A 15,838-nucleotide genomic window follows, 5' to 3' on the forward strand; every position below is an offset into this window, starting at 1 on the left:
TACATGGCAATAAATCACTAATATAAATACACCTTAGAGAACTTCCACCATGTGGAATCAGTTATCAAAATATACTAGGAATCAAAAGGTCCACTAGAATGGAAGAACTCCTACTACAGAACTCTATTAAATGTTAAAAAGAAATGACAGGCCCAAAATGGAGTCACTGATGCTAAGCGCATGTCACCAAACCAAGGCTTAATGCCTACCCTAATTACAGTTTCAGCCTTCTCTAGGAATGTAGTCTTAACCAGCCAGTCTATAATTTTCTGGTCAGCACCAACGAGGTCATCTACCACCCAGACCCTCCCTATTCCCCATTGGAAGATGAGGTGATCTCCTTTCCTTGTCCCTGCCCCCTTCTGCCAAGAAAAGCCTTCCATTTTGTACAGCTCCTTGGAGCTCCTCTCTGTTTGCTAGATGGGATGCTGCCCAATTTGTGAATTGTTGAATAGAGCCAGCTAGATCTTCAAAGTTACTCAGATGAATTTTGATTTTTTAACGTAAGTTAGAGAAGATGTTACAGTGTAGACTGTAAAAGGCCATACAAATGAATGGTAGAATATTATCCTGAAGGATATGCATAGCATGAATGTTTGACCTCAACAATTAACATTAAATAAGAGTATCCTATGTGACCTGTGATATTGTCATTTATAATAAGATATATAGATATTCGGTGTTCTTTCTCATTTCCCCACACAGAGTTCCTGAAAGCCTTGGAATTTCCAAGTGATAAGAGCCAGAAAGGTGTCTTTTGTTATGCTAACGAGGTACTTTTGACCTCCCTAAGATTGGGGGCTGGTTGCCAGGAGAACTAATCATGTGATTAGAGGGTTGGAGCTTTCAGTCCCATCCCACACCTTAGGGGAATAAAAAGGGGCTGGAGTTTGAATCAATTGCCAATGTCCAATAATTTTATCAATCGTGCCTCTGTAATGAAGCCTCCATAAAAACCGAAGAGGAGAGGAGCGGCTCAGAGGGCTTCTGAGTTGGAGAAGACATAGGGAGATACAGGGACAGTCGGGTGCCAGGAGAGGGCATGGAAGCTCTGTCCCCTTTCCCCAAACCTTGTGCTAGGCATCTCTTCCATCTGGCTGTTCCTGAGCTATATCCTTCTATAATATAATATTCTATGATATAATAATATAACTGGTAGACTCGTAAGTAAAATGTATCTCAAAGTTATTTGAGCCGCTCCAGCAAATGAATCTAACCCAATCTACAGCAGATTGGTCAGAAGCCCAGGTGATCACCTGGGCTTGCAACTGGGGTCTAAATTCTGGCACTGAGCCCTTAACCTGTGGGATCTGATGCTGTTTCCGGGTAGATGGTGTCAGAATTGAGTTGAACTGTAAGACATCTAGCTGTTGGAGAATTGCCCGGTGGTGTGTAGAAAACCTGACACACAAGTTGGAATTGAGTGCTCAGCTTCGAATAAAGGGGCAGCATGAGAGTTTCTTTGGGATGACAAAACAGTTCTATATCCTGATTGTGGTAGTAGTTGCATGCATGTGGACATGTGATATAAATTTCATAGAACTATGTATCCAAGATAAAAAAAAAATTGAAGAGAGTGCATATAAACACTGGCGAAATTCAAATGTGTTTAGTTAATAATATTGTACCAATGTCAATTTCCTGGTTTTGACCATTGTGCTATGGTTACGTAAGCTGTCATCATTAGAGGAAGCTGGGGGAAGGGTACAAGGGGAACTCTTTGTATTATTTCTAAACTTCTGTAAGCCTAAAATTATTTTAAAATAAAAAGTTTTTTAAAGTACCCTAATTTCTTAATTTCTAGAGATAACAAATCAGACCACAGAGCTAGTTTATTATTAAAAATGTTTTAAATCAAAATGTGTTCTCCAATTTATATAAAGTTCAAAAAGCTGATCAGAGGTGTTGAAAGTCAGGGCAGGGTTTACAACTTTGAGGAGGAGCCTGGGGTGCTGGTTAGAGCCCAACGCGAGGCTGGATCCCAGGACCCTGAGGTCATGACCTGAGCTGAAGGCAGACACTTAACCAACTGAGCCACCCAGCCACCCAGGGGATAAATGTGTATCCCTTTTAAACACGTGTTTCTCAATCACATGTACAGTTACAAGGAGTTAATAAAAACTCATTTTTGAACAGATTTTTTTCTTTCATTAGCAATCAGTAAATCCTATATCACACTTCCTCATATTTTATAAACATATATTTAATTCAAATGAAACTGAGATTCACTCTGTAGCCATCACTCCCTTGAAGCTCATGCCAAATTCTCCACAAATGAAGTAACATTTTCCATTCAAAAGTCCCTTCCAATGTGCCAGAAACAAAAGCAAATATTTTAGAAACATATTTTTAAAAAAATAATCTTACCAAGACTGCAGAGGGCTTTTGCGCTGACCTTGAGACATCAATGTCCGAGTGTCCAGTGTGCAGTGTCCTCCGATTTCACCACTCTGGAGAAAATCTTCCTTAAATCTGGTGGATGACCAAAAATTAAGCTGAGTTTGAAAAATTTTATCATTATGTAAGCACATGGGATGTAACTAAGGTGGTTTACCACTTTCCAAAATCAGTGTGTTGGTAGAATTTCACTCTATTATAAGAGAATGTTTCAAATATACACAAAAGTAGCAGAGTGGGACAGAAACCCGATGGACCAAGAATCCAGCTTTTCAATGATCAACCTGTGGCCTGACTACGTCTTTCATGCTCCATCCGTTTCCCAACCTCATCGCCATATTATTATGAAGCAAATCCAAGGCATATCCCTGGACCTGGAAATATTTCAGAATCTCCATTAGGTTTTAACATCAACCACTTCCGTACCTGTCATGGTTTCTCTTGATGTTTCTTAAATCAAGATAGAGATTGGATGCTCTGCAGTACTGAAGATAACGGGAACACACCAGGCTTGAGTCATGCTGATTGAGTTTGAGAAAAAAGAAAAAAATTAACTCCAGGTACTAACATTTTGAGGACATTCTCAGACTTGCCAGACAAGTTCACAGCACGTGCACCTTCAGGTTGCAACCACACAATATGAGGAGAACAGCTTCTTTTTTAAAACATTTTTATTTAAATTCAATTAATTAACATACAATGTATTAGTTTCAGAGGTAGAGTTCAGTGATTCATCAGGAGAATAGCTTCTGAAAAGCTGCTTCTGTGGATGGATTTTCCCCTCCCCAGCAGACTCTGGTCAAGCCTAATTTTGCCTGTGTGCATGAATACTTCTAGGTTACTATGAAGAACTCCCAAATGTTCTATTTATATCATCTCAAACTTTACGGCTTTATGTGTGGTTCAGTTCAGTCCTCTTAAAAAAAAAAAAAAAAAAAGCACTCAGAGCCATCACTAACCATGTAGCTATGCGAAAAAGCATTTTTCAAAGCCAAGCCAAATGAAACGAAGAATGAATGCACACGTTAAGAGACATTAAAACGAAGGCTGGAAGGGCACTTTGCTAATTTTATTTTTTTTTAAAAGATTTTATTTATTTATTCATGAGAGACAGAGAGAGAGAGAGAGAGAGAGAGAAGCAGAGGGAGAAGCAGGCTCCCAAGGAGCAGGGAGCCCGATGCGGGACTCGATCCCAGGACCCTGGGATCATGACCTGAGCTGAAGGCAAACGCTCAACCATCTGAGCCACCCAGGCGCCCGGTAATTTTAATAAGACGTGCTTTCTACAAACCATAAAGCTTCCGGGAGTCCCTGTCTCAACAGCAGTAAGAGGGCAATGTTTTTTAAATCACTGAAATAAAAGAGCTTAAGAGTCAACTACCAGAGCCCGCTTCTCTTTTTTCCAGTCTAGTTTGTTCCGAAATAGGGATGGTTTCAAAAACTTTTATCCACTCTGGATTTTATTTATAGATTTAAATGCCATTTTATTGTTTTCCCATAATTCCCAATGAACACAAAGCCTTCACCTTAACCCATATGGGGTTCTGAAATCGGTAGTTGGTAAGGGATTAGGCTCTGATTGCATAAAATCTATTAAGGTAGATCTTGGCCAGGGAAGATTCTACATACTGCCTTGGACGAGGTGTGTGGGGTGGGGTTGTGGCTCTCGCCTTGCCCCTTCCACATCAACAGGTGGACTCCAGCCAGACTATGCGACACACACAAAAAAGTGTATGTTAAGGGTACCCGGCAGCAGTGTGGCTAAAGCCCTGCCTCCCTCCTTTGGGGTTCATCCATCTCCCTACAATTGCTTCAAGTTCTATTACGTGATATCTCCAAAAGCACTATCAAGCGGGCGCCTGGTGGCTCAGTCGGTTAAGTATCTGCCTTCAGCTCAGGTCATGATCACAGGGTCCTGGGATCCAGGCTGGCATCATGCTCCCTGCTCAGTGGGGAGCCTGCTTCTCTCTCTGCCCCCTTCTCCGCTCATTCTCTCTCTCTCACAAAAATAAGTAAAAATACTTTTTAAAAAGCGCTATAGAGCATACATTCAGTTTCTTAAAGTGAATTAAGAAAAAAAATTGTTTTTAATTTTCTAGATTGCCTGGAGATAATAGAGACCCCTGAGATGTTCAAGAACACTGACAGATATGAGACCTTAATAGTAAGTGCTTACACCCCCATGGACCTTTAAAAACTAACACTGAGCCCTTTGCTGGGAGCCCAGTCCTGCACTGAGCATTTTTTTTTTAAAGATTTTATTTATTTATTTGACACAGAGAGACAGCGAGAGAGGGAACACAAGCAGGGGGAGAGTGGGAGAGGGAGAAGCAGGCCTCCTGCTGAGCAGGGGCTAGATCCCAGGACCCTGGGATCATGATCTGAGCTGAAGGCAGACGCGCTTAACAACTGAGCCACCCAGGTGCCCCGCACTGAGCATTTTTATAAACAGAATGAGCATTTTTATAAGCTCATTTCTTCCCAGTCACAAGCTATGACATGGGCATAGCTTGAAAGGAAAAAAAACTGAAACATGGAAAGGTTGAGTGCTCTAAGAATCAGGTTTTGAACCCTACAGTATGGATGGAGCCTGCTTTTCTCCTGACTACCCAAAACTGGCTCTTAGCAACGTGCTTGGCTTACCCACTGAGCGCAATGCACTAGGGTTGAAAGCACACAGAAAAAGATCTGTATCCCAATTCTAGATGGACGAGTCTACCTAGGAGCTGTGTGCTCCTGGAGAAGTCACTTCACCCTTCTGAGGACCCTGTTTTCCTCTGTGGTCAAGTCGCATCAGTTAATACCTACCCTGTCTATCTGCTGTAGGGCTAGCGAACATAGAGGAAAGCTTTTTGCAAACTGTAAAGTCCTAAACAAACATAGAGCGGTCTGGTGGGGTGGGGGGGAGGGTGTATCCTCTGTCCCGAACTCCTTGTGAGGGAATTTGGAAAGATGCAGTTTATCAATTTATCTTCTTTAGCATAATGTTGGGGGCAGGGAAATTCTAAACCTAGTAATATTTTAACTGCCTCAAAATAGGACTATCTGATATATGTGTGAAAATGACGACAGGGCTTCCAAACGAAACAGAATGACTTGTTTTAGGAAGTTAAATAAAAGTCACAGCCAATAAACACTTGAGTAAGGATCCCTCTACCAGAGCCATATATCTTGTTTTTACAGGACAATCTAAACATTAGGAGTATCTGAAAAGAAACACTCACAGTTTCCTTAGGCTGGCAGAGCACATGCAGTTCCTCCAGACGCTCTCCCGCATATCCAAAGTCAGCTTGTTTCCAGAATATGTCCTGGGCGGATTCAAGGGTATCTGTCCTATTTGCAGTCAAAAAGATTCCATTAAAAAAAAGGGGGGGGGGGGGCGGCTGGGTGGCTCAGTCGTTAAGCATCTGCCTTCTGCTCAGGTCATGATCCCAGAGTCCTGTGATGGAGCCCCGCCCGCATCGGGCTCCCTGCTCAGCGAGAAGCCTGCTTCTCCCTCTCCCACTCCCCCCGCTCGTGTTCCCTCTCTCCCTGTGTCTCTCTTTGTCAAATAAATAAAATCATTCAAAAAGAAAAAAAGATTCCATGATTTTTCTCTTTTTACCTTTTCTGAGCCTTGAGTTTCCTTTCTAAAGGTTAAATTGCCAGAAGTCTGTCATTAAGTTTTTTAACCATCATAATCTTCCTGCAACTCCCTTGCTACAAGAAGATACCAAAATAAGTTATTTACAGACTTTCTTTCTTTCTTATATTAAGAATATACAACAGAAATGTATGAAGTTAGGGTCATCTGGAACTGAAGAAAATGAGAGAAAATGAGCTACTAATTACCATATTTTCTTTACTCCACTAACCTTGCATGTCTTGTATTGGAAATACTAATTACACTTCACACTCCCCTCCAGAATCAAGAGGAAACCATCGAGTTATCTTTTTAGTGTTTGTTGGGGGGAAATACTTTCTGGTGATCCATACTGCTTTCTCTCTCTGGCAGAGGAAAGAACTGATATTCCTGTACATGGTGGCAGGAGGGTGAGGAGGTGAGTCAACTTGAATCCATGACTGTGTAAGCAAATTAATATCTAAAGAAATTACTATCTAGGGCGCCTGGGTGGCTCAGTTGGTTAAGCGACTGCCTTTGGCTCAGATCATGATCCTGGAGTCCTGGGATCGAGTCCCACATCGGGCTCCCTGCTCGGCAGGGAGTCTGCTTCTCCCTCTGACCCTCTTCCCTCTCGTGCTCTCTATCTCTCATTCTCTCTCTCTCAAATAAATAAATAAAATCTTTAAAAAAAAAAAAAAAGAAATTACCATCTAAAACCAAAAGAATCCGGGTGGGTGGTGGAGCATCAGCATACAGGACAAAGAAAGATGATTTAAAGGGAAGGAGGATTCCGTCTGGAAGCTTACCATCCCATGTCGACGTAGGTACAGACAGGGTAACCAAATCTGAACTCTGGTTTGCAGGATTTCTCATAACCCCAGCAGTATTTTAGATTCTCTAAGTGTTTCTAGAACATAAAATGTGTACATTTACACTGGTCTCCCTCCTTCTGACATTTAGAGGACTCTAGATTTTCCCATGAAGAAAACAAATCTTCATAGAACTTTCACTTTCAGATCTTATAATACATATTCATACAATAAAAGGAATTAGAATAAATCCTAAGAATAACAGTCTCCAAGTTCTCAACCACAATGATCCTTAATCATCACTCCCCCACCACCACGTCTGGACCCCAACCAAAAGCACAGGCTTTCTCTACACTACCAAAGAACACTTGAACTGGAATTTCCTGAAGGAGCTTAATGAAGCTGCCTTTCTCAGTGAGCAAAGTGATTCTAAAATCAGTCCCTAAAGAGTCACATAAAATGGGGCGCCTGGGTGGCTCAGTTGGTTGAGCGACTGCCTTTGGCTCAGGTCATGATCCTGGAGTCCCAGGATCGAGTCCCGCATTGGGCTCCCTGCTCAGTGGGCAGTCTGCTTCTCCCTCTGACCCTCCCCCCTCTCATGTACTCTCTCTCTCTCATTCTCTCTCTCAAATAAAATCTTTAAAAAAAAAAAAAGATCTTTTAAAAAAAAGTCACATAAAATGAAATTTCTATGATCAAAAGAATCACAGCAAAATTAAATGGATTAGCATCTTTAGTCATTAATCAAGAGCAGCAGAAACACCACAAGACTGGACACAGCAGCGGCTGTTGGCTGAGGCCGCTCTTCTGCAAGGCCCAGGAGCAACACTGGTCTGATTCCCAGGTCTGCTTCTCCATATGCTTCCTGAGCCAGCACCATGGGAAAGGAAGTTTCTCACAAGGCCCAGCTTTGATCTCTGAGACCTCCTGAGACATCTTAATGGGCTCCAATTGGAGGCCTTTCCAACAACTCTAAAACAGAAGGACGGCCATGGTAACAGTCCTAATTATGTGGAGACAGGGGCGGAGGTGTTATTACTGGAGTTAAATGCTAAGAGACCCTCTGAAAGGCAGTTAAAGAAAAAAAGAGGTGTGAAATTAGTCTCTAGTGAGAATTATACATTCTTGTCCGGATAAAATCTAATTCCCTTTGTTTACAGAGTATACAAATAGTATTGGCTGACTATTTATTTTATGAGTGACTGAGATTTTAAATTTTTGTTGCGATTCAGATTTTAAATCTCACTCTTGTGAATGGGATATAATCTTAAGCAAAGTTTAGGCATTTAGAAGCACTAGACGAAATGCAAACGAAGTCTGACAGCTACCTTACAGAATGCTACCTTCAAGTTCAGGTGATAAAGCAGAACCAACATCCTTTTAAAAATAAATAAGAGAGGGGCACCTGGGTGGCTCAGTCGTTAAACTCAGGTCATGATCCCAGGGTCGAGCCCCACACCCTGCTAGGCAGGAAGGCTGCTTCTCCCTCTCCCACTCCCCCTGCTTGTGTTCCCTCTCTCGCTGTGTCTCTCTCTGTCAAATAAATAAATAAAATCTTTAAAAATAAATAAATAAGAAAAACGAATACCTACCTTATAAGGACAATGTGAGTCTTTCTTACAGACCGTGGCAATATGCCTGTTATTGTGCAAAAAGAAGGGAATGTGCTCCTTGGGCAAGCGGATACTGGCATAGTTAAACAGAGGTTCGCCTGGAATGCCATCAGCCTTGGGAGGAGCCTCATCTTGGCCACTCAGTGAAACACCATGAAGCAATACTCCAAGGACAAGCAGCTTTAACATAGCAACCTCCAAACCTAGAGATCATATTGAAAAGGTTTTTGTTAAGACATATCCTTTAAAAGTCAAAGGGATCGAGGGCTCAGTATAATGACACGGCATCTTGATACATCACTGAATAACACTCCTTTGTTCAACAAATATTTATTGTGCACCTGCTCTGCTCCAGGCACTGCATTAGGAGCTAGGTACACAGGGGGTGAACAAAACCAGGCCCTTGTTCTGATGGAGCTTATAACCTTTCTCAAACTTTCTCAGTCAAGAGCCAGGTAGTGAATATTTTTGTTTTTGGAGGCCATACAATCTCAGCGGCAACTACCCAACAGTACTTTTGCCATGAAAACAGCCACAGCCTACCCTAAAGAATGGGGGTGGTTGTGTTCTAATAAAACTTTATTTATAAAAATGGAGCAAAGGCCTTGATGTGACCCTAGTCACATATTACTGATGCCAGAAATAAAGTAGGTAATATGATAGGCAATATAACATGGTGGTTCAGAACATGAACTCGGAAGCTAGACCACCTGGGTTTGAAATCTAGCTATAGTTTCCTAGCTGTACGATCTTGAGCTATTTAACCTCACTGTGCTTCAGCTTTTCTATCTGTAAAATGGAAATAATAATAAACCTTTGTCATAGGGCTATTGTGACTTAAATATTGGTAAAATATTTAGACGTACCTGGCACATTAAATGCTATACAAGCATTTATTGAGTAAATGTTTAAAGCCACATGGAATGGTGGGGTAAGGAAGAGACTGCTAAATATTATTTGAGCTGAGACCTGAATGATGAGGAGCAGGGAAATCATGCCAGGGAGAGAGAAGAAAAGAAAGTGCAATAGCTCTGAGCATATATGTATCTGCTGAATAAAAACTAATAATCATGGGGCACCTGGGGGGGGCTCAGTCAGTTAAGCATCTGAATCTTGATCTCAGCTCAGGTCTTGATCTCAGGGTCATGAGTTCAAGCCCCGAGTTGGGCTCCATGAGCCTACTAAAAAACAAACAAAAAAAACCCCTAATAATCACAATCGTATACGGGTTCGTTCTATGTGCCAAGTACCTAGGATGCAGCAATGAACATGCAGTCTAAAACTCTTTACCCTTGTGAAGCTCACCTTCTAGTGGGTGTAATAACAAACTATGGTAATAGTAACTACAACTCAGAAAACTCGGAGACTGTGCCATTAATCTGTCCCCATCTTGCCTTAGCAATGTGAAAAGAGACAATAACCATCATGGACCTTACTGCATGTCTAACTCACCCCATAAGGATTAAACCTCATGGACTAGAATTCTACGTATCCCAGACAATAATTGTGCCATTCTTGGTTAACTTTAGTGAAATATTTTGCTCTATGAAAAAAAAAAGATGCTCTTCCCACCGAATGATAGGACCATATTACACATGAGCTACTCCCCAGCGAGATCTACAGTCACTGGAGCATGTTGGAAAAACCAGCTTTCAGAATCAGCCTTCACTGACTATGCCTAACGAAGATGGGGCCTTTAGAAACAAACTGCTATGTTCAGTCCAGCCTAAAGTCCCAAGGCCAAGGCTTCATAACGAAGAGTGTGGACACTGAAAAGCGATCTTTTTTCCCCTCTGGAGTGGTAAATATAGTGGCTTCTCTCTTTCGTGGCTCTGAAGAATATATTGTTATCTGTTGGAAAGGTGATCTGATTTAATACTTTTAGTTAGGACTTTCATCCAACAGTGAGTTGACAGTGATTTTAGAAAAGTTAAAAATACATATTAATACTATGGTGAGCGCTGTGAATTGTGCAAAACTGTTGAATCACAGATCTGTACTTCTGAAACAAATAATGCAATATATGTTAAGAAAAAAAAGAAGAAGAAGAAGATAGCAGGAGGGGAAGAATGAAGGGGGCAAATCGGAGGGGGAGAAGAACCATGAGAGATGATGGACTCTGAAAAACAAACTGAGGGTTCTAGAGGGGAGGAGGGTGGGGGGATGGCTTAGCCTGGTGATGGGTATTAAAGAGGGCACGTTCTGTGTGGAGCACTGGGTGTTATGCACAAACAATGAATCATGGAACACTACATCCAAAACTAATGATGTAATGTACGGTGATTAACATAACAATAAAAATTAAAAAAATATATATTAATAGTAACAGTGTACTTCTAATGGAATTATTTACCTCTTTAATTATCAGAACCACGCAGAAGCTGTTGTGATGCTTCAGATATCAGAAATCTGTCAGATATGAAACATATTACCTTAAAAGGATGCCAAAGTAGACTTTATCATTCAGGTGATATTTTGGATTAAAGGAAATATTAAGAGAGAAAAAAAATGAATGAGATAACCTCTAAGCACAAGGCCTGGCACTTAGCGAGACATTGTGTAAGCAAAAGGCCTGACTTATGGTGTGCTTTCCTTTCCTTAGTCAACATTAGACTGAGAAAAGCAAAGTTAAAGGTACCACTCTCAACACTGTCACTTAAACTAGATTCTCATGGTACGCAGAAGGATATGGTCCACTTTATACAGGCATCAACCGGTACAGGCCAAAGGGACACTCTGCAGATAAAACATTCCTAAAGGAAACAATGTTCCTGGTTCTCATCCTATTAATCCTACTCACTGAATCATACTGCTACTCGAGCTTTCCTATTTACTACTTACTTCAGCCTGACCATTCAACAGGCAGGATGGCCTATTTTTCTGATTCATTCTTTCCAGTAATAAAGTCACTGTTATAACTAAGTCCTGACCTTCAGTTCTTCAAGTCCACTGTCCTTGACTGAGCTCTGCCTAAAATTAAACCCACTGATCCACGGAGAAGGAGTCACACTTAAGTCATGGGAAAAATCTGAAGTCTCGGCTCAAAGGGCACGTACCTACTTGCATAAGCTAGAAGGGGCGGCTGCTCAAGCATGAAAAGCGCAGCCCCGGGGCCTGGCAAAGAGCCGTTCTGGTGCGCAGTCCTCTTGCAAGGCCCCCCAAGGATGGGTGCGTGCACTTCTCCGGCAGATGGAAGCTTGAGCGCCGCCCTACTTTTCCTTCAGTACAAATCAACCGGCGCCTTCCTCTTCTGTATTCCTTCACCGGATTTCCTCGGGCCTAAAAGGTGGAGGAAGGAAAAAAAAAAAAAAAAAAAGGAAGAGCCTGAAAGATGATGAGAGACGAGAGAGCCCGAGGCGGACAGGGACCACAGTGGGTGAGATGGGGCGGGGCTCCGTGACAGAGCTTGGGAAGTTTCAAGAAGACAGTGGACAAATGAAAAGTTGAACGCGTCTGAGACTCACAAGGACTCCTAAACGGCTCGCCCGCACTGGGGCCACGGGTCTCACGGTCGGTAGAGGCAGGGGGTCAGAAAGGGCTTGGCTGCCTGAGATGCCGAGGGGAGGTCCACCAGCTGTGTGCGGGACCGTCACCCGGGGAAGCGGGGCGGGCGGGGCCGGCGGCCACAGCGCTTCCGCAGCCACCCCGCCGCGCTCGGGTTCTTCACCCCAGGCGCCGGCGGGGCTGCCTCGGGGTCGCCAGGTCCCCGCACTTCGCCCGCCACCCTGCACTGCACCCCCCCCCACCTCCACCCAGTCCCCGGCGCCTGGGAAGGACCCGGGGGAGCGGCTTCGCCCAGGTCTGGCACATCGACCCACGCGGCACGGGAGGGGAAGAAGGGCATCCTTCGCCGTGGTCGGCGGGCTCCCGGGAACCCCGCGCGCGCCGCTGCAGGCTCCGTGAAGGGGCCGAGCGCCCGCCTCCCCGGCCCGCAGGCCGTGGAAGACGCGGGTGGAGTCCGCAGAGAGGCTGTAGCCCGCGGGGAAGGCGCGCGGGGAGCCCCGGCGGGAGAGGCGCGCGCAGTCGGGCCGCGGCGGCAGGGCGGCGGGTGAGGGTTCCGCGGATCGCCGAGCGAGTCCCACCTGGAGCCAGGGGAGCCAGGGCTGCGGAGGAGGAGGAGACAGCCGCTGCTCGGGAGCACGGAGTCGTCATAACCGGCTGCTGCGGCTCACCGGAAACCTCGGGCGCGGGAGCAGGGCCAGGGGGCGCCAGGGAGCCGCCGGGACTGCGAGGCAGCCTGCGCCGGGAGGCGGGCCCGAGCCCCGCGGTGGGGCGGCCGGGGGCAGGGGCGGGAGCCGGCGCCCGGCGCGCACGGCCAGACGCGGGGCTGCAGGGAGGGGCGGGAGCTCGGTCTGCTCCTGGTCGCGCTCCCCCGCGGGCGGGCAGTGCGGGAGTCTGTGAGCCGGCCGCCTGAGCCGAGCCGGAGAAGGAAGCGGGGTCACCGGGCTGGCCTGGCCCCCTGGGGGGAAGGAGATAAGGCGCTTAGAGGACACTAGGACACCTGACTCTACTTCTCATCTTCATTCTGATTGCGTCGCACTGACGCGGCTGGTTACTGTTTTCTTAATCAGGACAGAAGTTGCCGCCCTAACTTCCCAATGTAGGGCGCGGACCAAGTGGGCAGCACTTTCTGGTGGTGGGGATTCTCTGGGGTCCTCGTACATTATACAGCAGTGTCCTTGCCCCTCTCCGTACTTACCCGAAAACTCGACACGTTTAAATGCTGCTCTGCGTTAAGTTTTATCGTTGTATAATTTTATAATTATTTGAATTCCTTTGTAATTATTTTATCATAGTTATTTGAACGCCCGTCTCCTACACTGTCTTCAGTCTTGACACCCTTGGTTCTAGTATGCTATCTACTAAAGAGCATAGTAGAGTTGATCATTACGGATTCAACCTGAACTGATTAAAGGAAGGTTGATAACATCAAAATAAACTTATGCGCAGACACATAGAGGCACCACTATTAATATGATAATAAACAACAGTTTGTTTCCGAAGGCTTAAATGCTTTTTAAATATTTTGTTTAAGACTGTTAAGAGAAGTGTTACAAGTTCCATTAGTAATCTGCTAGATAAGGAATGTTATCTGGATTTTTATTTTTCAAATAACAATACTGCAAAGACACATATAGTATTTGACATGTCCCAGGCATAATTCTAAAGATTTTATTTTTATGTTTCGACAGAGAGAGACAGCAAGAGAGGGAACACAAGTAGGGAGAGTGGGAGAGGGAGAAGCAGGCTTCCTGCTGAGCAGGGAGCCCGACCAGGACCCTGGGGTCCTGACATTAGTGGAATCCAGACACTTAAGGACTGAGCCACCCAGGCACCTGCAGGCATAGTTCTAAAGCACTTTACAGTATTAACTCATTTACTCTTCATGTAAAAGACTGTGTCTAAGGGAACTACTGCTCTATTATGTCATGCTTTGCCCACCCCATACCAATAAGGGCAGTAATTTTAAAAGTGCTTTCTCAGTTTACTTGTCACCATCCTATTTTTGTCCTGTACAGGAAATGTAGCTTTCCTGTTAGTTGATTCAAAATGAATTGCACTCATTTAAAATAAATTTTTGTCAGAGTGGTGATATATATTTATATTCGTATTTATGTATTTTAAACCTAATACATGAGAAAAGTTTCTAAAAAGAGGTTAGTCTCATTGCAAGGACAACAAACCAATTAAATTGGTGTGACATACATGTGGTACTATTTTAAATGGCTAAATATTAAGTTGCGGTCATTCAGGGTAAGAGGAAACATGACAGAGTTTTAAGAACATCAGATCTGGTTCTAACATACGTAGCAGCCATTTGCAACGTAGAATTTCCACCCAAAATACCAATCTTAAAATTTAAAGTTTCTCCAAACTGACATTAAAATAAACTCAAATGTCCATTACTAGGAGACTGATTGAATAAACTGTGGTATATCCACACAATGTAGAACTATGCATATGTAAAAAAAAAAACAAACTGAGAAATATCTCTATACACTTCAGGGGTTATTATTGAGTGGGCAAAGGATGTGTAATATGCTATTATTCATCTAGGAAAGGGCATATATATAAAATGATTACCTATGGGGGAAGGAGGGAATATGAGTATAGGGACAAAAGATAACTTCTCTGGATGTACGTTATATAGAAGTGGCTTTAGAATCATGTAAATATTTTACATTATAAGACAAATTTTCTAAAAAGTAATCCTTAAAATTTGAAAGTAAAATGAAACTAAATTTAAATGCCATCCAGTTGTGGCATATACCACAACGAAGGAACCATCCCAAGTGACTTTGAAACATAATTAGCACATCCTGGTGGATTGTACCCTCAGGACTAAAAGAATTTAAAAAATCACAAACTGTTTTCAGGAACCAAACTGTTAGTGGGAATATTGGCTGGGATACACCAAATAGGAGTAATTAAGATGGTATCTTTGAAGCTGAATTTTTTGGCACGTGGTATAGATGTAAGCCTCATGAGGTTATATAAAAATCCCATAGTTATGATTTTGGAGGTAATAATGTAAATTAACATATTGTTAAAAACGGATCTCTCCTCCATCATCCATTGGAAACAGGCCTAGAAACAACCAACCCTGTAGCAAGATTCACCTGTTTGCCCAGACTATGATCTGCAAACATTTCCCATTAAAAGGAACATGGGTTCCATAGAAAAATGGATCATCTTAGATATGGGGCAGGTAATGTACAAGAAGAAACTGAAAAATCTTACATGAGGAGGCAGGGAAGCAGTCAAAGATTATGAGGGCCATATCAAAAGGACTCAGGAACCAATCTGAAAAGGTTTCCTCTGGCCAAAGATAATTTAAAGCATCAATAAAGGTAACTGTAATGGATTGAAGCACACATATACTTAAATCTTATATTCAAAAAGACACAACCAATCAACCAAATGCACAAGCCAAAACCTCATTGTTCATCTCTGATGGTAAAAGGGAACCAATGCTTATGTGAAAACTGGTAAAAAAAAATAAAAACATGAAAACCGATAAATGAAGAAAATAATTCAAGTGTATTTATCCCATCTTTCCTATATGAATTATGATGCAAGTAACCAAATAGTTGATGAGGTACTTTTTACAAAAATGTTCCATACTTAAACATGATAATCAAGTCTTATGTCTGCAGTTTTCTTCGGAATAGTGTGGATTGAGATGAAGCACAAGTGAACTATAAATGAAACAAAATGGGCCATGAACTGTTGAACAGTTAATAACTTTGTTAATGAGTATATGGGGATTCATTATCTGTTCTCTCTTTTGTACAAGTTTGAAATTTTATATAATCATTTTTACAGTGCATTACAATCTTTCTAAATGTGTTTTAAGCTCGTTGGACATATATTGACATTTGGAGAGCTCACAGTGTCAGCAAAATGCTGAACTA

At 43.0% G+C, this 15,838-nt stretch overlaps 1 protein-coding gene across 7 annotated transcripts in view; it reads right to left on the bottom strand.

The window, feature by feature from the left end:
• Nucleotides 1-12,654, bottom strand: part of EOGT (EGF domain specific O-linked N-acetylglucosamine transferase) — a 35,679-nt gene extending 23,025 nt beyond the window's left edge. Inside the window, exons 1-8 of one of the 7 annotated variants that reach the window (XM_027585870.2) lie at nucleotides 12,506-12,653; nucleotides 11,484-11,702; nucleotides 10,777-10,832; nucleotides 8,403-8,626; nucleotides 6,808-6,908; nucleotides 5,622-5,730; nucleotides 2,824-2,918; nucleotides 2,368-2,472 (exon numbers count right to left, since the gene is read on the bottom strand). In XM_027585870.2, the coding sequence (XP_027441671.1) occupies nucleotides 2,368-2,472; nucleotides 2,824-2,918; nucleotides 5,622-5,730; nucleotides 6,808-6,908; nucleotides 8,403-8,612 (620 nt within the window). In that variant the 5' untranslated portion in view covers nucleotides 8,613-8,626; nucleotides 10,777-10,832; nucleotides 11,484-11,702; nucleotides 12,506-12,653. Of the gene's footprint in view, nucleotides 1-2,367; nucleotides 2,473-2,823; nucleotides 2,919-5,621; nucleotides 5,731-6,807; nucleotides 6,909-8,402; nucleotides 8,627-10,776; nucleotides 10,833-11,479; nucleotides 11,703-12,505 lie in introns of all 7 variants that reach the window. The other 6 variants (XM_027585869.2, XM_027585872.2, XM_027585867.2 and 3 more) reach the window with 6 other exon arrangements.
• Between the last annotated feature and the right edge of the window lie 3,184 nt (nucleotides 12,655-15,838).

The sequence above is a fragment of the Zalophus californianus genome, chromosome 1 (assembly GCF_009762305.2).
Source record: "Zalophus californianus isolate mZalCal1 chromosome 1, mZalCal1.pri.v2, whole genome shotgun sequence".
In the NCBI taxonomy this organism is placed as follows: Eukaryota; Metazoa; Chordata; class Mammalia; order Carnivora; family Otariidae; genus Zalophus; species Zalophus californianus.